Source organism: Trachypithecus francoisi, unplaced genomic scaffold, assembly GCF_009764315.1.
Source record: "Trachypithecus francoisi isolate TF-2019V2 unplaced genomic scaffold, Tfra_2.0 Lachesis_group5, whole genome shotgun sequence".
NCBI lineage: Eukaryota > Metazoa > Chordata > Mammalia > Primates > Cercopithecidae > Trachypithecus > Trachypithecus francoisi.
In genome coordinates, this window is record NW_022681470.1 from 131,324,963 (window position 1) to 131,347,526 (window position 22,564).

At 49.5% G+C, this 22,564-nt stretch overlaps 1 protein-coding gene across 4 annotated transcripts in view; it reads right to left on the reverse strand.

Annotated features, from left to right (window-relative positions):
• The window catches only part of UPF1 (UPF1 RNA helicase and ATPase), a 38,746-nt gene extending 33,250 nt beyond the window's left edge, over positions 1-5,496 (reverse strand). For all 4 annotated transcript variants that reach the window (XM_033196466.1, XM_033196465.1, XM_033196464.1 and 1 more), the window contains exon 1: positions 4,981-5,496. In XM_033196466.1, coding sequence (XP_033052357.1) covers positions 4,981-5,211 — 231 coding nt within the window. In that variant the 5' untranslated portion in view covers positions 5,212-5,496. The remainder of the gene's footprint in view (positions 1-4,980) is intronic.
• Positions 5,497-22,564: the final 17,068 nt, after the last annotated feature.

Genomic DNA, 22,564 nt, shown 5'->3' on the forward strand with positions numbered 1-22,564 from the left:
ACTGTCTCAAAAAAAAAAAAGTGTGCCGGGCGCGGTGGCTCAAGCCTGTAATCCCAGCACTTTGGGAGGCCGAGACGGGCGGATCACGAGGTCAGGAGATCGAGACCATCCTGGCTAACACGGTGAAACCCCGTCTCTACTAAAAAAAAAAAAAATACAAAAATCTAGCCGGGCGAGGTGGCGGGCGCCTGTAGTCCCAGCTACTGCGGAGGCTGAGGCAGGAGAATGGCATAAACCCGGGAGGCAGAGCTTGCAGTGAGCTGAGATCCCGCCACTGCACTCCAGCCCGGGCGACAGAGCCAGACTCCGTCTCAAAAAAAAAAAAAAAAAAAAAGTGTGCCACGGGAATGGATGGGTAGTGATATCTCCCTGACTTTTCTTTCCAGTTTCATTGAGGTATAATTGACATACCATAAGCTGCAAATGTTTAGTGTGCCATTTTAAAAACTGACATGTCAACGTACTTAAACACCCATAAAACTGTCACTACAATCACGATAATAAAAACATACATCACCCCCAAGTTTCCTGTGCCCTCTGTCACCTGCCTCCCCTTTCCCCTTTCTGTCCAGCCACCACTGGTCTGCTTTCTATTGCTGCAGGCAAGCTGGCACTTTCTAGAATTTTGTATGAATTAAATTATACGATGAATCACACATTCAAAAAAGTAATTATTATGAGACACATCCATGTTGTTGCAGGTATCAATAGTTTGTTCCTTCTTAATACTGAGCAGTATTTCCAACTCTTAAGAGTTTCACTTTAATTCCCGTTTGGAGGATACAGGGCAGAAGCTACAGTCAAGAGGAAATATTCCAACCAGGCAGACCAAAAGACTTGTAACACCAGCTATTATGCAAAGGACTTCTGAAATTACCTTCACTGTCCTGGGAGCAGGAGAGGTGGAAGCAGAGATGGGCCCAGGAAAGGGTCGGATGCTCAAAAACTGTCCCTTTATCTTAAGGACACTTGGCAATACTGTGTCAGTGCTTTTCATCCCAGGATCTCAAGGGCTCTGATAAATACCAGTTTCATTTCATAAACAACAAAAGGAGTGTTATCTGAGCCAGCCCTGAGTATAGGGAGTCACCCCTGCTGCCACTTTCCCACCCCGGTAGGGACACATACTCTTGTCTTTCAACAGACATTAAGGAAAAACCAACTGTGCAAAACCAGTTCAGGTGCGGTTGGTATGGAAAGCGGCTACACACTGCAAAACAGTCTCGCAGCTGCTGAAAGATTAAACCCAGAGTTACTATGCGGCCCAGTACGTCTATAAACACATCCACGCAGAAACCTGTACATGCATGGCCACAGCAATGCTATTCACAAGAGCCAAGAGGTGGAAACAACCCAAATGTCCATCAACAGAAGACAAGATAAACAAAACGTGGTCCACCCATCTGGACCATTCCACCAATGGAATATTACTCAGCCTTAAAAACGAATGAAATGCTGGCCGGGTGTGGTGGCTTACGCTTGTAATCTCAGCACTTTGGGAGGCCAAGGCAGGCGGATCACAAGGTCAAGAGATCGAGACCATCTGGCCAACACGGCGAAACCCCGTTTCTACTAAAAATACAAAAATTGGGCCGGGCGCGGTGGCTCAAGCCTGTAATCCCAGCACTTTGGGAGGCCGAGACGGCCGGATCACGAGGTCAGGAGATCGAGACCATCCTGGCTAACACGGTGACACCCCGTCTCTACTAAAACATACAAAAAACTAGCTGGGCGAGCTGGCGGGCACCTGTAGTCCCAGCTACTCGGGAGGCTGAGGCAGGAGAATGGTGTGAACCTGGGAGGCGGAGCTTGCAGCGAGCTGAGATCCGGCCACTGCACTCCAGCCCGGGAGACAGAGCAAGACTCCGTCTCAAAAAAAAAAAAAAAAAAAAAAAAAATTAGCCAGGCGTGGCGGCACTTATCTGTAATCCCAGCTACTAGGGAGGCTGAGGCAGGAGAATCGCTTGAACACCGGAGGCAGAGGTTGCAGTGAGCCAAGATAGCGCCACTGCACTCCAGCCTGGGCAACAGAGCGAGATTCTGCCTCAAAAAAAAAAAAAAAAAGGAATGAAATGCTGACACATGCCACAGCGTGGATGAACCTCAATCAGGTTCATTTTCCTGAATGCTCGGCCAGGTAGTAGCTACAAGGTGAGCCTTGTAGCTACTTCTCACACATCATGCAGAGTGAAAGGAGCCAGACACAAAACACCACATATGATATGATTCCATTCATGTGAAATGCCCAGAACAGGCACATCTTGAGACAGAAAGCAGGTGAGTGGTTGCCAGGGGCTGGGGAAGGGAGGACGGATGGGCTAAGGGGTGCAGGGTTTATTTCTGGGGTGACATAAATGTTCTGAAGTTTACTGTGGTAATGGCTGCACAACTCTGAATATATTAAATAAAAGCTGCCGAACTGTACACTTTAAATGGGTAAACTGTATGGTGCGGCAAGTGAATTCTATTTCAATAAAGCTGTTAAGCAAAAGTGACTGCAGGGCACTTGACAGCTGATTGCCACTTGCCCAGTAAAATAAAAATTAAAAAACAGAATGAGAAGCTTTCTGAGTCCTTCCAGGAGCCCCCAACTTAACAGCTGGTTACACAGCCAACTCCTGAGGACAAACAGGGAAAGTCTTCTTAGCAGACACTGCCATCAATCCACACAAGTGATAACTTTCTTCCACTTTCCCTTGAATTATATACACAGACTTCCTTGCCCCCAAATTCCGGTCTTCCCCTTGTGATGCAAAGGGATGCCACTCCCATTCCCCATTAACAAACCCAAATTACAGGTAACAGGTGGGTGGGGCATCTGGGTCAATAAAAAGTAGCACAGGACAAACCATCTGATGTCATCAGAACTCCAGTGAGCTCAACTGCAATGTTTACCTCCAGGGGAGTGTTTTAATGCTCTCCTTTTGTACAGCCCAATGTGTTCAGGTGCACAAAAAAAATCAATTGTTTCAACTGAAAGAGAAGGACATGGGCCACACTTAATCCCAAACGGAATGCCAGAAACAAAAGTAGAAATAAAGGCTGCCCCAGGTTTGCTGTTTTATGCTGGCCACAGTTAAAAGGATTCACAAGAAAATGATTACCTTTGACACCAGCCAACCCCCCCCACAATCCGCGCTGTCACGATCATGGCTCACTGCTCCACAGAGATCTTTACCCTGAGTCTCCCCGACAGGCTGGACGTCAGATTACAGACAGCCTAGACAGTCGACTAACACATGGATCTAGGTTTCCTTTATGTTTAAAAGGAACAAAAATCCAACTGCCACCCCCATTTCACAGCTGCGGAAGCAGAAAGGTCTACAGGGCATAAAAACTACAAGGAGGCGGGGCCTCCGCAGGTCCTGCTCCCTTCTTCAGGGGAACTCTTCTCTCTCCCTCCCTCCCTTCACAAAACGTAAACAAAACTGAAAAAACCACCTATACGTGCACACCTGTTCTCCCCACACCCAACTTTCTATTTTAAGGAATATGGGGTTAGAATGAGTCAAATGTTTTTTGCTTCCATTAGGGGCTAAAAGAAAGCCCAAGTGGGTGGTCTACCCACGGGAATGACTCAACCGACTACTACGTAAGCCCCCCTCATGCAAGGACTGGGTCTGAGCTCACTCAGGATGAGCAAGGAGTGGTTCCCCCAGCTTTGAAAGACCAGCACATGCCAAGGGACACCTGTGCCAAGGTGAGCCTCGGAGCTACTCCCTGTCGGAGCATTCAGGAAAATAAACCTGAACGAGGGGTCAGGCACAAAGCAAGCCTAAGGTGAAAGCAACCTGAGATCCAGAGGATGATGAGGACATTCCCCTGGACCCCGGTGCAACCCGCGCCCCCCTCAGCCCCTCTCCCACCCCAGGCAGGCAGCACCCAGGACCAGGAAATGCATGCCTGATACTTCTCCCAACCCAAGTCCCCATTTAAAATACCTAAGTAACCTTCTCTAAACATCCACATCATTAAAAATGAGTTTCCAACGTGGCAGATCCATTTATGTAAACCCATTACTGCTGTCTTATTGGAGGAACAAAACTCAAACCCAACTTTTCCAAGGCAAGAGTTGTGGAGTTATGTAACAGGTCGGTTTCAGCAACAGGCGATGCAAGAAAAAACAAAACACAAACTGCTTCCTGATCTTAATAGCCAGCCAATGTGTGCTCCTCCATGGGAGGCAAAAATTCTTCCCTGCCTCAATCTTCCGCTGACCAGCGTCCTTATGCTTGGGAAAATTCGAACCTACGGCTCCGTGACTGTGGAAGGGGGGATGCCCAGATGGCTGCGACCACAGATGGGAGGTGGGACAGTGCGGCCGGACCCACCAGTGGGGAGACAGGGCAGAATCCCCGGACCAGGCCAGAGACGGGATTAGGGCACGTCACCCTGGATACTCCCGGAAGGGGACTGAGGGAAGTCACTCAAGATCTGGCCTGAGCAAGACCCGGCCCAGGCCGTAGGGGAACTGAGGGCAGAAAACCGAGACCTGAGAAAGAGGGACCAGGGCAGGTCACCCTAGCCTGGATGGAGTGGAAGAACTCAGATAAGTCAGGGGGCAGGTTACTCCCGGCCAGGCTGGTTGTGGGACACAAGGCAGGCAGGTCAGCCCGGGCCCAGGCGGAGGAGCAAACCCAGCCGGAGTAAAGGAAGAGGGTCAGGTTAGCTCGGACCCGAACGGAGTGGAGGACTCGAGGCAAGTCGGCCCGGCCCAGGAGTTGGGGGCCGAAGGAACTCAGCCAGGTCCCGGCCGGAGCGGGAGACCCGAGGCAGATCAGGCCAGGCCTGGGCAGAGTGCAGGACCTGGGGCAGGTAGGCTCAGGCCCAGCTGGAGTAGGGAACCCAGGGCAGGTCGCCCCAGGCCCGGCCGCGACGGGGGACTCCGGGCAAACCCAGACCCGGCCCGAGACGGGCTAAGGACAGGTCTCAGGCGCCCAGGCTGGGCCCGGGCTTCCGGCGCCGCCATGTGCCGCTCACCTGCGCGTCGAGCTGTCCCGCCGCGGCGCCCGCGCCCGCGCCGCCTGGGCCTCCCGCGCCGCCACCGCCCGGGCCGCCGGGGCCGCCGGGGGGCGTCTGCGTCTGGCTAGGAAGAGTAAAGTCGGTGAATTCGAACTCGGAGCCCTGTGTATCGGCGCCGAGCAGCTCGGCCTCCTCCGTGTCCAGGAAAGTGAGAGTCTGAGAGCTGGGCCCGTACGCCTCCACGCTCATGGTGCTGCCGGGCAGGGCCCTCGGGCCGGCTCCGCGTCGCACTCGAGCCCGCCGCCGCGCTGAGGCCTAGGCCGCAGGCCTCGGGTCGCTGCCGCTGTCGTCCCTGTGCGCCCGGAAAGGACCAAACCGCCCTCCCCGGCGCCAGCCGGACCGAGATGTAAGAGTGCCGAGCCGCAGCCGCTGCCGCCGAGCCCCTCCACGCCTCAGTTCCCCTCGAAGCCGCCCGCCGCTCGCAGCCCCGGGCAGGAACTGCCGCCACCGCCGCCGTCGCCGTGCGCGTGCGCGAGCCCGACGCCGGCGGAAGCGCGCGCGCTCTTCGCGGACGCCGGGGGCCCAGCGGGCCGCGCAACGCGCACGCGCAGAGGAGTGAGGCTTTCAACTGCCGTCGCGGCGGCCACTCGAGGACTTGGTCCCGCCCCAACTGCTAATTGGGGACTCCCGGGCGGCGGGCGGTGTGGACCTGGTGGTCTGCACCTGTGGTCGCTGCGATAGTGTTTCGGTTTAATTGAGCGCTAGCCGAATAGCCTACGTAGGTGGTCTCGGAATGCCCAACTGCAGAGGATGGACAGGGACGACGCGCTCCCACTCCTGGCAAAAGCTGCTTGGAACTCAGTTTCCCCATCTGTAAAATGGGGGTGCCTCGCACATAGTAGATGCTCCCTGTGCATTGGTTTAATAAGGGAGTGGGGCTAGGCGCGGTGGTCACACCTGTAATCCCAACACTCGGAGGCTGAGGCGGGAGAACTGCTTGAACTCAGGAGTTCGAGACCAGCCTGGGAAACAGAGTGAGACTCCATCTCTACAAAAAATACAAAAATTAGGCCGGGCACGGTGGCTCACGCCTGTAATCCCAGCACTTTGGGAGGCCGAGGCCGGCGGATCGCGAGGTCAGGAACTCGAGACCATCCTGGCTAACACGGTGAAACCCCGTCTCGACTAAAAATACAAAAAAATTAGCCAGGCGTGGTGGCACGAGCCTGTAGTCCCAGCTACTTGGGAGATTGAGGCAGGAGAATCTCTTGAACCTAGGAGGCGGAGCTTGCAGTGAGCCAAGATTGCACCACTGCACTCCAGCCTGGGCGACAGAGTGAGACTCCGTCTCAAAAAAAAAAAAAAAAAAAAAAGCTAAAAAAAATTAGCTAAGTGTGGTGGTTCTCACCTGTAGTCCCAGCTACTAGGGAGGCTGAGGTGCGAGGATCGCTTGAACCTGGGAGGTTGAGGCTGCAGTGAACCAAGATTGCACCACTGCACTCCAGGCTGGGTGACAGAGCGAGACCCTGTCTCAAAAATAAGTAAAATAAATGAATGGGGATAGTCTTATGTACTGGGCCTGGCTCTTGGAAGTGATGGTTGCTGCTGTTCCTGATGCTTCTGCCGCTGTTATTATACCATTACTATTTTTGCTATGATTATTATTTAGTGGACATATACAGCAAAACAACAGGAAGCACATGGTGTGTGGTGGAATCTAGAGCTAACCACTTATCAGCTGTGTGAAATTATACAAGTGAGGTAGGCCGGGCGCGATGTCTCAAGCCTGTAGTCCCAGCACTTTGGGAGGCCTAGGTGGGTGGATCACCAGGTCAGGAGACTGAGAGCATCCTGGCTAACAGGGTGAAACCCCGTCTCTACTAAAAATACAAAAAATTAGCTGGGCTGGTGGCAGGCGCCTGTATTCCCAGCTACTGGGGAGGCTGAGGCAGGAGAATGGCATGAACCCAGGAGGCGGAGCTTTCAGTGAGCCGAGATCGCACCACTACACTCCAGACTGGGCAACAGAGCGAGACTACGTCTCAGAAAAAAAAAAAAAAAGAAATTATACAGGTGACTTAAACTCTCTGAGCCTAGGGTTTCTGTTGCCATTAAGGTAGGATAGGAAGCCTGGGCAAGGTGGGTCTTTCCTGAAATCCCAGCACTTTAGGAGGTAGAGGCAAGAGGATCACTTGAGCCCAGGAGTTTGAGGCTGCGGTGAACTATGATTGTACCACTGCACTCCAGCCTGGGTGACAGAGATCGTATGTGTGTGTGCATGTTAATATATATTTATATATGTTAATATATATTAATAGAGTGACTAGTAGCTCGTTTATTCCTCTCATATGATATATGGTTGCTGCTGATATATATATATATATATATATATTTATGTATATGATGGAGCCCGGCGTGGTGTCTCACGACTGTAATCTCAGCACTTTCAGAGGCCGAGGTGGGCGGATCACTTGAGATCAGGAGTTCGAGACCAGCCTGACCAACATGGTGAAATCAGTCTCTACTAAAAATACAACAATTAGCCGGGCATGGTGCGTGCCTGTAATCCCAGCTACTCGGGAGGCTGAGGCAGGATGATTGCTTGAACCCAGGAGGCAGAGGCCGCAGTGAGCCAACATTGCACCACTGCACTCTAGCCTGGGCGACAGAGCGAGACTCCGTCTCAAAAAAAAAAAAAAGATATATATGATGTATATTATATATCTCACTGTATATATGAGAGGAATAAATGAGCTACTAGTCACTTTATTATATATATAGAGATAGTATGTATATATACATACACACACTATTTATATATATAAGAATAAATGAGCTACTAGTCACTCTATTATATATAGATAGGGAGTGTGTGTGTGTATATATATACGCACTCTCTCTATATATATACACATATGTATGTATATATATGAGAGGAATAAATGAACTACCAGTCACTCTCTTAATATGTAGTTCCATAAGGACAGGGGGTTGGCCTGTTTCATTATGATCTTCCGCACGGAGAGAATGATGCCTCATATAGTAGGTGCTCAATGAAAAGTCTTCTGACACTTTAAATCCAAGGTAAGCTACTGGTTTATGGGCCTTAATTTCATAACCCCAGGCGTCTGCTTCCTCTCTGGTAAAGTATCTTGGAAAACATCCCCCATTTCCCTTTCTGTCCCAAGATTCTGCTGCTTTTTAAATAAGTCAGCTGAAAGAGCTCCTAGCTTGCACAGCTGAGCTAAAAGTTCCCAATTTGCCATGGTTCCTTATTTTCCAATTTGCCTGTTTATCATGACAGGAACAGAGGTTCTATTTTCCTTCTTCACATTTTTTTTTTTTTTTTTTCCTGAGATGGAGTTTCACTCAGTCGCCCGGGCTGGAATACAGTGGTGCAATCTTGGCTCACTGCAACCTCTGCCTCCTGGGTTCAAGCAATTCTCCTGCCTCAGCCTCCCAAGTAGCTGGAATTACAGGTGCCTGCCAGCATGCCCGGCTAATTTTTTTGTATTTTTAGTAGAGATGGGGTTTTACCATGTTGGCCAGGCTGGTCTCAAACTCCTGACCTCGGGTGATCCACCTGCCTCTGCCTCCCAGAGTGCTGAGATTACAGGTGTGAGCCACAGCCTTCTTCACTCTTTTTCAGGGACAAGGCATAGTGGCTCATGTCCATAATCACAACTCTTTGGAAGATTAAGGTGACGATTACTTGAGGTTAGGAGTGCAAGACCAGCCTAGGAAACAGCAAAACCCCATCTCTACAAAAAATAAATAAAAATAACATTTTGGGGGGAGCTCCTAGCATACACTAAACTGTAGGAATATAGACAATGAATAAAAGTAGTCTGCCTCTCCAGGAAGGCACAGTTTAAGGGGAAATACTGACAGACCAACAGATAATTTTAATATCATACAAATCTCTCTTTGGAACACATCCTGTTGAATTTGTAGACAAATTTCAGATCAATTTAGTAACACCTATCAGAGTTTTTATTTATTTATTTATTTTTAGACAAGGTCTTGCTCTGTCACCCAGACTGGGGTGCAGTGGTGTCACCCGGCTCACTGCAGTCTCAACCTTCTGGGCTCAAGGGATCCTCCCACCTCAGCCTCATGAGTAGCAGGGACTACAGGCATGCACCACCACAGACAGCTATCTTTTAAATTGTTTGTTTGTAGAGACAGGGCCTCACTATGTTGCTCAGGCTGGTCTCAATCTTCTGGCTCAAGCGATCCTCCCTCCTCAGCCTCCCAAAGTTCTGGGATTACAGGCGTCAGCCACCACACCCAGCCCACCTTTCAGAGTTTTAATTGCCCCTCTCCCACTTTGATCCACCTACTCCATTTCTAAGAATCTCCTCTTATTTCCTATATGCACTCACAATCGCAAAGTGACATTGGGATGGTACATTAGAATACATCTATTTAAAGACTGTCCGGGCGCAGTGTCTCACGCCTGTAATCCCAGCACTTTGGAGGGCCGAGGCGGGTGGATCACGAAGTCAGGAGATCGAGGCCATCCTGGCTAACACAGTGAAACCCCATCTCTACTAAAAATACAAAAAAATTAGCCAGGCATGGTGGCAGGCGCCTGTAGTTCCAGCTATTCAGGAGGCTGAGGCAGAAGAATGGCATGAACCCAGGAGGCGGAGCTTGCAGTGAGCCAAGATTGCGCCACTGCACTCCAACCTGGGCGACAGAGCGAGACTCCGTCTCAAAAAAAAAAAAAAAAGAAAAGAAAATTAACTAATATGAATCTGTGATTCATATTGATTAAAAATATGTTTCTGGCCGGGCGCGGTGGCTCAAGCCTGTAATCCCAGCACTTTGGGAGGCCGAGATGGGCGGATCACGAGGTCAGGAGATCGAGACCATCCTGGCTAACACGGTGAAACCCCGTCTCTACTAAAAATACAAAAAAACTAGCCAGGCGAGGTGGCGGGCGCCTGTAGTCCCAGCTACTCCGGAGGCTGAGGCAGGAGAATGGCGTAAACCCGGGAGGCGGAGCTTGCAGTGAGCTGAGATCCGGCCACTGCACTCCAGCCCGGCGACAGAGCAAGACTCCGTCTCAAAAAAAAAAAAAAAAAAAAAAAAAATATATATATATATATATATATGTTTCTAAATTATGGAGTTAAAGAAAAAATTAAAAGGGAAATTAGAAAGTACTTTAAAATGAATAAAAATTCAAATATAAAATACCAAAATTATGAGATGGAGCAAAAACAGTGCTCAGAGGGAAATTCATAGCTATAAATGTCTTCATCAAAACAGAGGCTCTTGGCTGGGCACAGTGGCTAATACCTATAATCCCAGCAATTTGAAAGGCTGAGGCGGGCAGATCACTTGAGGTCAGGAGTTCAAGACCAGCATGGCCAACATGGTGAAACCCCATCTCTACTGAAAATACAAAAATTAGCTCGGTGTAGTGGCACACACTTGTAATCCCACCTACTAGGGAGGCTAAGGCAGGAGAATCACTTGAACCCAGGAGGCAGAGGTTGCAGTGAGCTGAGATCTCGCCACTGCACTCCAGCCTGGGCAACAGAATGGGACTCTGTCTAAAAAACAAAAAACAAACAAAACACAGAGGGTCTCAAATCAATAACTTAAGCTTCCTACGTTAAGAAACTAGAAGAAGATGAGCAAATAAACCCAAAGAGGGAAGGAAATACTAAAGATTAGAACAGAGAAAAATAAGAGAGGGAATAAAATGCATGGCTGGGCACAGTGGCTGATGCCTGACACTGGCACTTTGGGAGGCTGAAATGGGAGAATCACTTGACCTCAGGAGTTTAAGACCAACCTGGGTAACATAGCAAGATCTCATCTCTACTAAAAATAAATCGTTCAGGCATGGTGGTGGGCGCCTGTGGTTCCAGACACTCAGGAGGCTCAGATAGGCGGATTCCTTGAGCCTGGGAGGTCGAGGCTGCAGTGAGCTATGACTGTGCCACTGTACTTCAGCCTGTGCAACAAAGTAAGACCTTCTCTCAAAAAAACAATAAAACAAAAAAAAAAAAGTAACAGGAAAAATGAACAAAACTAAAAGTTGGTTATCTGAAAAAATTAAGAAAATTGACAGCCAGGCGTGGTGGCTCACGAGTGTAATCCTAGCACTTTGGAAGGCCGAGGAGGGCAAATCACCTGAGGTCGGGATTTCGAGACCAGCCTCACCAACATGGAGAAACCCCATCTCTACTAAAAATACAAAAAATTAGCTGGGCTTGGTGCTGTGTGCCTGTAATCCCAGTTACTTGGGAGACTGAGGCAGGAGAATTGCTTGAACCCAGGAGGTGGTGATTGCAGTGAGTGGAGATTGCACCATTGCACTCCAGCCTGGACAACAAGAGCGTAACTCCATCTCCAAAAAAAAAAAAAAAAAGAAAAGAAAATTGATGCAACTTTAGCTAGATTGACCAAGGAAAAGAGGAAAGAGACTCAGATTACTAAAATCAGGAATAAAAGGGAAGACAATACTACTGGCTTTACAGAAACAGAAAAGAGTGTAAGTATGAGCAATTGGGGCCGGGCGCAGTGGCTCACACCTGTAATCCCAGCACTTTGGGAGGCCGAGGCAGGTGGATCACGAGGTCAAGTGATCCAGACTATCCTGGCCAACATGGTGAAACCCTGTCTCTACTAAAAATACAAAAAAAAAATAGCTGGGCCTGGTGGCGCGTGCCTGTACGCCCAGCTACTCGGGAGGCCAAGCCAGGAGAATCTCTTGAATCCGGGAGGCAGAGGTTGCAGGGAGCCGAGATCGTGCCTCTGCACTCCAGCCTGGCAACAGAGCGAGACTCCATCTCAAAAAAATAAAAATAAAAATAAAATAAAAAGTATGAGCAATTGGGTGACCACATACTGAATAAGCCAAATGAAATGGAAAATTTTCTAGAATACAAAATCTACTAAAACTGACTCAAGAATAAATACAAAACTGCCGGGCGTGGTGGCTCACGCCTGTAATCCCAACACTTTGGGAGGCTGAAGTGGGCAGATTGCTTTAGCTCGGGAGTTAGAGACCAGCCTGGGCAACATAGTGAATCCCCATCTCTACAAAAAAATACACAAAATAGCTGGGTGTGGTGGTGCACACCTGTAGTCTCAGCTTCACAGTAGGCTGAGGCAGGAGGATCGCTTGAGGGTGCCTGGGAAGTGGAGGTTGCAGTGACCTGAGATCACACCACTGCACTCCAGCCTGGGCCACAGAGCAAGACGCTATCTCAGAAAAAACAAATACAAAAGCTACATAGACCTACAACAAGTAAAGTTAGTGATTAAAAAATCTAGCAAAGAGAATCCCAGGAATAGATGGTTTCGCTGATTTATTCTACCAAATTTTTGTTTTTTTGAGACAGGGTCTTGCTGTGTTGCCCAGGCTAGAGTGCAGTGGTGTGATCATAGCTCACTGCAGCCTCCAACTCCTGGGTTCAAACCATCCTCCCACCTCAGCCTCCTGAGTAGCTATGACTACAGATGATTGTTACCATACCTGGCTAATATATATATATATATATATATTTTTTTTTTTTTTTTTTTTTTTGGTAGAGTTGGAGTCTCGTTATGTTGCCTCAGCTGGTCTAGAACTCCTGGCCTCAAGCAATCCTCACACCTTGGCGTGAGCCACTATGCCCAGCCACAAATTTTAAAAATAAAAAGTATTGCCTGGGTGTGGTGGTTCATGCCTGTAATCTCAGCACTTTGGGAGGCCAAGGTGGGCGGATCATTTGAGGTCAAGAGTTTGAGACCAGCCTGGCCAACACAGTGAAGCTCCATCTCTACTGAAAGTACAAAAGGCCGGGCGCGGTGGCTCAAGCCTGTAATCCCAGCACTTTGGGAGGCCGAGACGGGCGGATCACGAGGTCAGGAGATCGAGACCATCCTGGCTAACACGGTGAAACCCCGTCTCTACTAAAAAATACAAAAAACTAGCCGGGCGAGGTGGCGGGCGCCTGTAGTCCCAGCTACTCGGGAGGCTGAGGTAGGAGAATGGCGTGAACCCGGGAGGTGGAGCTTGCAGTGAGCCAAGATCCGGCCACTGCACTCCAGCCTGGGTGGCAGAGCGAGACTCCGTCTCAAAAAAAAAAGAAAGTACAAAAATTAGCTGGGAATGGTGGTGCATGCCTGTAATCCCAGCTACTCAGGAGGGTGAGGCAGGAGAATCGCTTGAACTTGGGAGGCAGAGGTTGCAGTGAGCCAAGATCGCACCACTGCACGCCAGCCTGGGCGACAGAGCAAGACCTCACCTCTAAAAAAAAAAAAAAAAAAAAAAAGCTGGGCGTGGTGGCTCATACCTGTAATCCCAGCGCTTTGGAGGCCGAGGTGGGTGGATCATGAGGTCAGGAGATCCAGACCATCCTGGAGATCGAGACCATCCTGGCTAATATGGTGAAACCCCGTCTCTATTAAAAATACAAAAAATTAGCCAGGCGTGGTGGCGGGCACCTGTAGTCCCAGCTACTGGGGAGGCTGAGGCAGGAGAATGGCGTAAACCTGCAAGGTGGAGCTTGCAGTGAGCCGCGATCAGGCCACTGCATTCCAGCCTGGGCAACAGAGCGAGACTCTGTCTCAAAAAAAAAAAAAAAAAAAAAAAATGCTTGGCCTGGTTTACAGATGATTCCAGGTGACACTCTCACTTCACCTGGAAATGGACAGCCACAGCACTGCAGCCCCTTTGTGGGACATCCTTGAAGGGCAGTGGTGAAAAGAAATGCCCCCAGCTGGCAGAAACTTAAGCAGTATACATGGTCGTTCATTTTGTTCATGAAGAAATAGCCAGACACGTAATTAAAGTTGACCCTTGGGCTGGGCGCGGTGGCTCACATCTGTAACCCTAGCACTTTGTGAGGCTGAGGCAGGAGAATCTCTTGAGCCCAGGAGCCCAGAAGTTCAGGGCTGCAGTGAGCTATGATCACACCACTGCTCTCGAGCCTGGAGAACAAAGCGAGGCCCGTCTCAAATGAATAAAAAAGTGGGGAGCATATCTGGTGCTATTCAGATTCCAGGGCTGCCCTGGAGATGGGCTGAGGCTCCAGGCCAGCTGAGCCCACCTCCTTACATAGCTCTTTCCCTATCTCATCCTGCTTCCCCTCATTTGTTCGGAAGCTTCCCCCAAGAGCGTCCCCTCCCAAACTCCCATGACCCTGAATCCTCGTCTCAGGCTCTGCTACTGGAGAGTCCAACACATGCCAGGGTAGAAGTCAGCCTGATGAGTGAGGGACCTGTCAATCTCGTTTGCTATTGTGTGCCCAAAGCCAGCCGCAATGCTGGGCACACAGCAGACGCTCAATAAATGTTCCAATGGACAACTCATGACTCCATGTTATGGCCTGGGGAGAACAAAGGAGGAGTCCTATTCCCCACACTCCCTAACTTTGTAGGCTGAAGGAGTGGCTACAAAGTGCCACATGTTGTCAAAATCTTCTGTTCCCAGGCTTTTCTGGCACAGATTTTAAACAAACTCAAGACCTATCAGAGAGGCTGGGCTTGTTGGCTCATGCCCGCAATCCCAACACTTTGGGAGGCCAAGGCAGGAGGATCACTTGAGCCTAAGAGTTCAATACCAACCTGGGCAACATATTAAGGCCCGTTGCTGCAAAAAATGAAAAAATTAGCCAGGCATGGTGGCACGTGCCTGTAGTCCCAGCTACTCAGGAGGCTCAGGTGAGATGGTTGCTTGAGCCCAGGAGGTTGAGGCTGCAGTGAGCCTTGATCGTGCCACTGCACTGCACCCTGGGCGACAGACTGAGACACTGTCTCAAAAAAGAAAAATTAAAAAAATTTTTTAAAGATCCATCAACATCTTTGTACTCTTTGAACATATAGAGACTGCATTAGGATTCTGCAGAGAAACAGAAACAATAGCATCTATAGAAAGATTAGAAAGAGGTTTCTTGTTTTTAAACTTTTTTCTTTAAAAAAAAATTTTTTTTTATATAGAGACGGGGGTCTCACTATGTTGCCCAGGCTGGTCTTGAACTCCTAGCCTCAAACGATCCTCCTGTCTCAGCCTCTCAAAGTGCCAGGATTACAGGTGTGAACCACCTACTCAGCCTAGAAAGAGATTACTTTTCTTTTCTTTTTGAGACAGCGTCCTGCCCTGTCGCCCAGCCCAGAGTGCAGTGGTACGATCTCAGTTCACTGCAACCTCTGCCTCCCAGGTTCAAGCGATTCTCCTGCCTCAGCCTCCTGAGCAGCTGGGATTACAGGTGTGCACAACCACACCCAGCTAATTTTTGTATTTTTAGTAAAGACGGGGTTTCACCATGTTGGCCAGGCTGATCTCGAACTCCCTATCTCAGGTGATCCGCCTGCCTGGGCCTCCCAAAGTGCTGGGATTACAGGCGTGAGACACCATACCCAGCCACAAAGAGATTTCTTATAAGGAACTGACTCTGACTTTCGCAGTCATGGAGAAGTCCTGTGATCTGCCTGCCACTGGCAAGCTGGAGACCCAGGAAAGTCCTGCGGTGGCATTGGAAGCTCTGAGAGACAGGGCTGATTCCAGCGTGTGTGTAGCCCTGAGAACCAGGAGCACCACGGGCAGGAAGAGATCAAAGCCCCAGCTTAGGGGGGTGGGCAGAAGGTGAGTCAATCTAACTTTCCTGGGCCTTTCTGTTCAATTCAGGCCCTCATGGGACCTGCTCAGCCCATCAGTGCAAATGCTAACCTCTTCCTCAAACAACCTTACAAACACACCCAGAAATCATGTTTAACCAGGTATCTGGGCATCCCTTAGCTTGGTCAAGTTGATACAGAAAATTGGCCATCACAAGGGCCAGGCACGGTGGCTCACACCTTCAATCCCAACACTTTGGGAGGCCAACTTGGAAGGATCGCTTGAGCCCAGGAGTTTGAGACCAGCCTGGCCAACGTGGCGAAATCCTGTCTCTACCAAAAATATAAAAATTAGCCGGGCATAATGGCGTGCACCTGTAGTCTCAGCTACGTGGGAGGCTGAGGTGGGATGATCACTTGAGTCCAGGAGGGGGAGGTTGCAGGGAGCTGAGATCATGCTGCTGCACTCCATCCTGGGCAACAGAGCCAGACCCTGCCTCAAAACCTTTTTTTAAAAAAGACCAGGCACTGTGTTTCATGCCTGTAATCCCATCACTTTGGGAGACCAAGGCAGGCGAATCACCTGAGGTCAGGAGTTTGAGATCAGCCTGGTCAATATGGCAAAACCCCATCTCTACTAAAAATACATAAATTAGGCCGGGTGCGGTGGCTCACGCCTGTAATCCCAGCACTTTGGGAGGCCAAGGCGGGCGGATCACTAGGTCAGGAGATCAAGACCATCCTGGCTAACACGGTGAAACCCCGTCTCTACTAAAAATACAAAAAATTAGCTGGGCTTAGTGGTGGGTACCTGTAGTCCCAGCTACTCGGGAGGCTGAGGCGGGAGAATGGCATGAAACCAGGGGACAGAGCTTGCAGTGAGCGGAGATTGCGCCACTGCACTCCAGCCTGGGTGACAGAGCGAGACTCCGTCTCAAAACAAAAAAACAAAAAACAACATAAAGTAGCCAGGTGTGGTGGTGCATGCCTGTAATCCCAGCTACTCAGGAGGCTGAGGCAGGAGGATTACTTGAACCCCAGAAGCAGAGGTTGCAGTGAGCCAAGATTGCGGCACTGCACTCTAGCCTGGGCAACAGAAAAAAAGTTCTATGGTTTAAACTATTGCCTTTAGGGCTTTGATCCATTTTGAGCTCATTTTTGAGCATGGTGGGAGGTAGGGATCCAACTTCATTCCTTTGCCTGTGGATGCAAAGTCATTCCAGCACCATTGGCTGAAAGTGTCCTATCCCCCGTTGAATGATCTTGGTGCCTGTTAAGGACAGAATGTTCTTGTCTCCATAAAATGCATATGGTGGCTGGGCACAGTGGCTCACACGTGTAATCCCAGCACTTTAGGAGGCTTAGGAGGCGGGCAGATCACCTGAGGTTGGGAGTTCGAGACCACCCTGGCCAACATGGTGAAACCACATTGCTACTACAAATACACAAAATTAGCCAGGTATGGTGGTACATGCCTATAATCCCAGCTACTTGGAAGGCTGAGGCAGAAGAATTGCTTGAACCTGGGAGACAGAGGCTACAGTGAGCCAAGATCACACTCCAGCCTGGGCAACAGAGTGAGACTCTGTCTCAAAAAAAAAAAAAAAAAAAAAGGCCGGGCGCGGTGGCTCAAGCCTGTAATCCCAGCACTTTGGGAGGCCGAGACAGGCGGATCACAAGGTCAGGAGATCGAGACCATCCTGGTTAATACGGTGAAACCTCGTCTCTACTAAAGAACACAAAAAGCTAGCCAGGCGAGGAGGCGGGCGCCTGTAGTCCCAGCTACTTGGGAGGCGGAGCCGGGAGAATGGCATAAACCTGGGAGGCGGAGCTTGCAGTGAGCTGAGATCTAGCCACCGCACTCCAGCCTGGGCGACAGAGCCAGACTCCGTCTCAAAAAAAAAAAAAAAAAATCTTGTGAAGTTTTAAACTCCCATTGTGATGGTATTAGAAGATAGGGCCTCAGCTGGGCATGGTGGCTCATGCCTGTAATCCCAGCACTTTGGGAGGCCAAGGTGGGCGGATCACAAGGTCAGGAGATTGAGACCATCCTGGCTGACACGGTGAAACCCTGTCTCTACTAAAAACACAAAAAATTAACCGGGCATGGTGGCAGACGTCTGTAGTCCCAGCTACTCGGGAGACTGAGACAGGAGAATGGCGTGAACCTGGGAGGCAGAACTTGCAGTGAGCTGAGATCGCGCCACTGCACTCCAGCCTGGACGACAGAGCGAGACTCTGTCTCAAAAAAAAAAAAAGAAAAGATGGGGACTCTAGGAGGTGATCGCCGTTGGATGAGGTCATGAGGGGAAGACCCCAAGATGGGATCACTGCCCTTATAAGTACACCATCCAGTGCTTTGAGAGGCCAAGGTGGGAGGATTGCTTGAGGCCAGGAGATTGACATCAGCCTGGGCAACATAGCAAGATGCCTCCCTACCAAAAATAAAAGCAAAAACGTGGCCAGGCATGGTGGCACACACCTGTAGTCCTAGATGCTTGGAAGGCTAAGGTGTGAGGACTGCTTGAACCCAGAAATTCAAGGCTGCAATGAGCTAGGAGCTAGAATGGGGCCATTGCACTCGAGCCTGGGCCACATAGTGAGACCTTGTCTCTGAAAAGTAAATAACTAAACAAATACATTCTGTTATGTATCTTTTTATTGTTGATTTATGAGTTCTTTCTCTATTCTGGATACAAATCTCTTATCAGATACATGATTTGCAAATTGTTTCCTCCCATTCTGTGAGTTGTGTTTGTTTGTTTGTTATTTTGAGGTGGAGTCTCGCTCTGTCACCCAGGCTGGAGTGTAGTGGCATGATCTCAACTCACTGCAACCTCTGCCTCCTGGGTTCAAGCGATTCTCCTGCCTCAGGCTCCTGAGTAGCTGGGATTATAGGCAACTGCCACCATGCCTGGCTAATTTTTATATTTTTAGTAGAGAGGGGTTTCAGCATGTTAGTTAGGCTGGTCTTGAACTCCTGACCTCATGATCCGCCCGCCTTGGCCTCCCAAAGTCGTGGGATTACAGGCGTGAGCCACCGCACCTGGCTCAAATGTCTTTTAAGTATAAGTATGTTCCATGCAAAATTTGAGATATACTTAGGCAGAAGCAGTATTTTTTTTTTTTTTTTTTTTTTTTTTTTTTTTGAGGCGGAGTCTCGCTCTGTTGCCCGGACTGGAGTGCAGTGGCCGGATCTCAGCTCACTGCAAGCTCCACCTCCCGGGTTTACGCCATTCTCCTGCCTCAGCCTCCCGAGTAGCTGGGACTACAGGCGCCCGCCATCTCGCCCGGCTAGTTTTTGTATTTTTTTTAGTAGAGACGGGGTTTCACCGTGTTAGCCAGGATGGTCTCGATCTCCTGACCTCGTGATCCGCCCGTCTCGGCCTCCCAAAGTGCTGGGATTACAGGCTTGAGCCACCGCGCCCGGCCAGCAGTATTTGTTTATCTGCAGTTTATGTTTAACACGGTTTTCTGTATTTGTATTTACCGAATCCAGCAACTCTTTACTGGCATCTAGTGGGTAGAGGCCAGGGATGCTGCTAAACATCCTATGATACATGGGACAGTCCCCCACAAAATATGAACTATCTTGCCCCAAACGTCAACATGCTGAGGTTGCGAAACCTTGATGTGAAATAAACACAGGATACCATCAGTTAACAAACAGTGCGCAGCAATTCTGAGAGCAGGTGGTATCAACCTATTTTCCAGAGGGGGAGACTGAGACTTGTACAGAGACGTGGGCTGTCTTTAAATCTGGCATGTGACTTGGGAAGTGGGATTCACCTGGAGACTAGAAAATCACCCAAAAGAAATTGTCAGCTGGGCACAATGGCTCACACCTATAATCCCAGCGCTTTGGGAGGCCTAGAAGAGAGGACTGCTTGACCACAGGAGCTCGAGACCAGCCTGGCCAACGTGATGAAACCCCATCTCTACTAAAAACACAAAAATTAGCCAGGTGTTGTAGTGCATGCCACATGTGGCATGAAATCGCGCCACTGCACCTCAGCCTAGGTGATGATAGAATGAGATTCTGTCTCAAACAAACAAACAAACAAAAATATATATATATATATATATAGGGCGGGCATGGTGGCTTATGCCTGTAATCCCAGCACTTTGGGAGGCCAAGGCGGGCGGATCACAAGGTCAGGAGATTGAGACCATCCTGGTTAACATGGTGAAACCCCATCTCTACTAAAAAATACAAAAAATTAGCCAGGTGTGGTGGCAGGCGCCTATAGTCCCAGGTACTCGGGAGGCTGAGGCAGGGGAGTCACTTGAACCTGGGAAGCGGAGGTTGCTGTGAGCCGAGATCGAGCCACTGCACTCCAGCCTGGGTGACAGAGCAAGACTGTGTCTCAAAAAACAAAGAGAATTTGTCCCAGCAGGAACAAAAGGACTTTCAAAGGCACCGAGACATCCCCTGGATGCAGACGTCTCAGATTCAAGGGGCACAGTCTCTAAGGATCACCCTCCATCTCCACCCAGGCACTCAGTTTAAGAGAATCCTAGGTGGGCTCAGTCATTTGCATTTATTTATTTTTATTTTATTTATTTATTTATTATTTTTATTTTTATTTTATTTTTTTTGAGACAGAGTCTCGCTCTGTTGCCCAGGCTGGAGTGCAGTGGCCGGATCTCGGCTCACTGCAAGCTCCGCCTCCCGGGTTTACACCACTCTCCTGCCTCAGCCTCCTGAGTAGCTGGGACTACAGGCGCCGCCACCTCGCCCGGCTAGTTTTTTTGTATTTTTTAGTAGAGATGGGGTTTCACCGTGTTAGCCAGGATGGTCTCTATCTCCTGACCTCGTGATCCGCCTGCCTTGGCCTCCCAAAGTGTTGGGATTACAGGCTTGAGCCACTGCGCCTGGCCTTTATTTATTTATTTATTTATTTATTTATTTATTTATTTATTTTTTTGAGGCGGAGTCTCGCTCTGTCGCCCAGGCTGGAGTGCAATGGCCGGATCTCAGCTCACTGCAAGCTCCGCCTCCCGGGTTTACGCCATTCTCCTGCCTCAGCCTCCCGAGTAGCTGGGACTACAGGCGCCCGCCATCTCGCCCGGCTAATTTTTTATATTTTTTTTAGTAGAGACGGGGTTTCACTGTATTAGCCAGGAGGGTCTCGATCTCCTGACCTCGTGATCTGCCCGTCTCGGCCTCCCAAAGTGCTGGGATTACAGGCTTGAGCCACCGCGCCCGGCCTATTTATTTATTTTTAAGACCAAGTCTCGCTCTGTAGCCCAGGCTGGAGTGCAGTGGCGCCATCTCGGCTCACTGCAACCTCCGCCTCCCAGGATCAAGCAATTCTTGGGCCTCAGCCCAAGTAACTGGGATTACAGGTGCCCACACCACGCCTGGCTAATTTTTTGTATTTTCAGTAGAGAAGGGGTTTCACCATGTTGGCCAGGCTGGTCTCGAACTCCTGACCTCAGTTACCTGAGGCAGATTACTCTGCCCACCTCGGCCTCCTAAAGTACTGGGATTACAGGCATGAGCCACCGCATCCGGCTGGCATCTGCATTTAATCCCCCCTCCAGAGGGATTTTCTAGTATGTCATATGGAGAGGCTGAGAATAGAAATAATGCTTCATCTAGTCGTCACTGGAGGGTCTGTGACCACTTTTGTTTTCTTGGCTACTAGTTATTTTTTCTCAACCTGTCTTATGGTGCTGATTCTTTTTCTAGCTATTTTTAAAAACCTAACAAACAGTACAGTGGTCTTCTGTATCAATGGGCCCTGCAACTTCAGATGCAACCAAGTGGGGATTAAAAATATTTGACAGGGGCTCACGCCTATAATCTCAGCACTTTGGGAGGCCAAGGCTGGAGGATCGCTTGAGCCCAGGAGTTTGAAAACAGCCTGGGCAATATAGTGAGACCCTGTCTCTACAAAAAATTTTGACATATTAACTGGGCGTGGTGATGTGGGCCTGTAGTCCCAGCTACTCAGGAGACTGAAGTGGGAGAATCAGAACTGCAGCCTGGGTGACAGAGCAAGACCCTGTCTCAAAAATAAAAATAAAAACTGGGCTGGGCATGGCAGCTCACGCTTGTAATCCCAGGACTTTGGGAAGCTGAGGCAGACAGATCACCTGAGTTCAGAAGTTTGAGACCAGTCTGGCCAACATGGCAAATCCCTGTCTCTACTAAAAATACAAAACATTAGCCGGACATGGTGGTGGGCGCCTGTAGTCCCAGCTACTCGGGAGGCTGAGGCAGGAGAATGGCATGAACCTGGGAGGCGGAGCTAGCAGTGAGCGGAGATTGCGCCACTGCACTCCAGCCTGGGTGACAGAGCAAGACTCCGTCTCAAAAAAAAAAAAAAAAAAAAAAAAAAAAAAAATATATATATATATATATACACACACACACACACACACACACACATATAAATCAGCCAGGTGTGGTGGCGAGTACATGTGATCCCAGCTCCACGGGAGGCTGAGGCAGGCAAATCACTTGAACTCGGGAGGCCGAGGTTGCAGTGAGCCGAGATCGCACCATTGCACTCCAGTCTGGGTGACAGAGCAGGACTCCATCTCAAAAGATAAAAAGAAAAAGAGAAAAGAAAAACTGAGATGTGTCGCTGTTAGTTCTTGAGCCTGGGAAGTTCAAGATGAAAGTGCTGGCAGACATATGACACATGACTGTGTTCAAACCACAGAGGATGGAGCTAGTGAGTCTGGGTCAACTACATCACGTCGGAACTCACATATCTGCCCAGCCATATGCTTGCTGTGTGACCTCTTTCCAATGTCTTGGCCTCTCTGTGCCTCACCTGAGAAATGGAATCTAGTGACACCCCCAGCACCCCAGAGAGTGATACATGAGGGGCATATGGTGGCACCTGGCAACTGACCAGCTGCCACTGAGCAGCAGCTGTTTATGAATGCTTGGGTTCTTTTCTTTGTCTAAATTGTGACAATTTATTATTGAATATATATTTTTTGAGACAGGGTCTTGCTCTGTCACCCAGGCTGGAGTGCAGTGGCACCATGATGGCTCTCTGCAGCCTTGACCTCTTGGGTT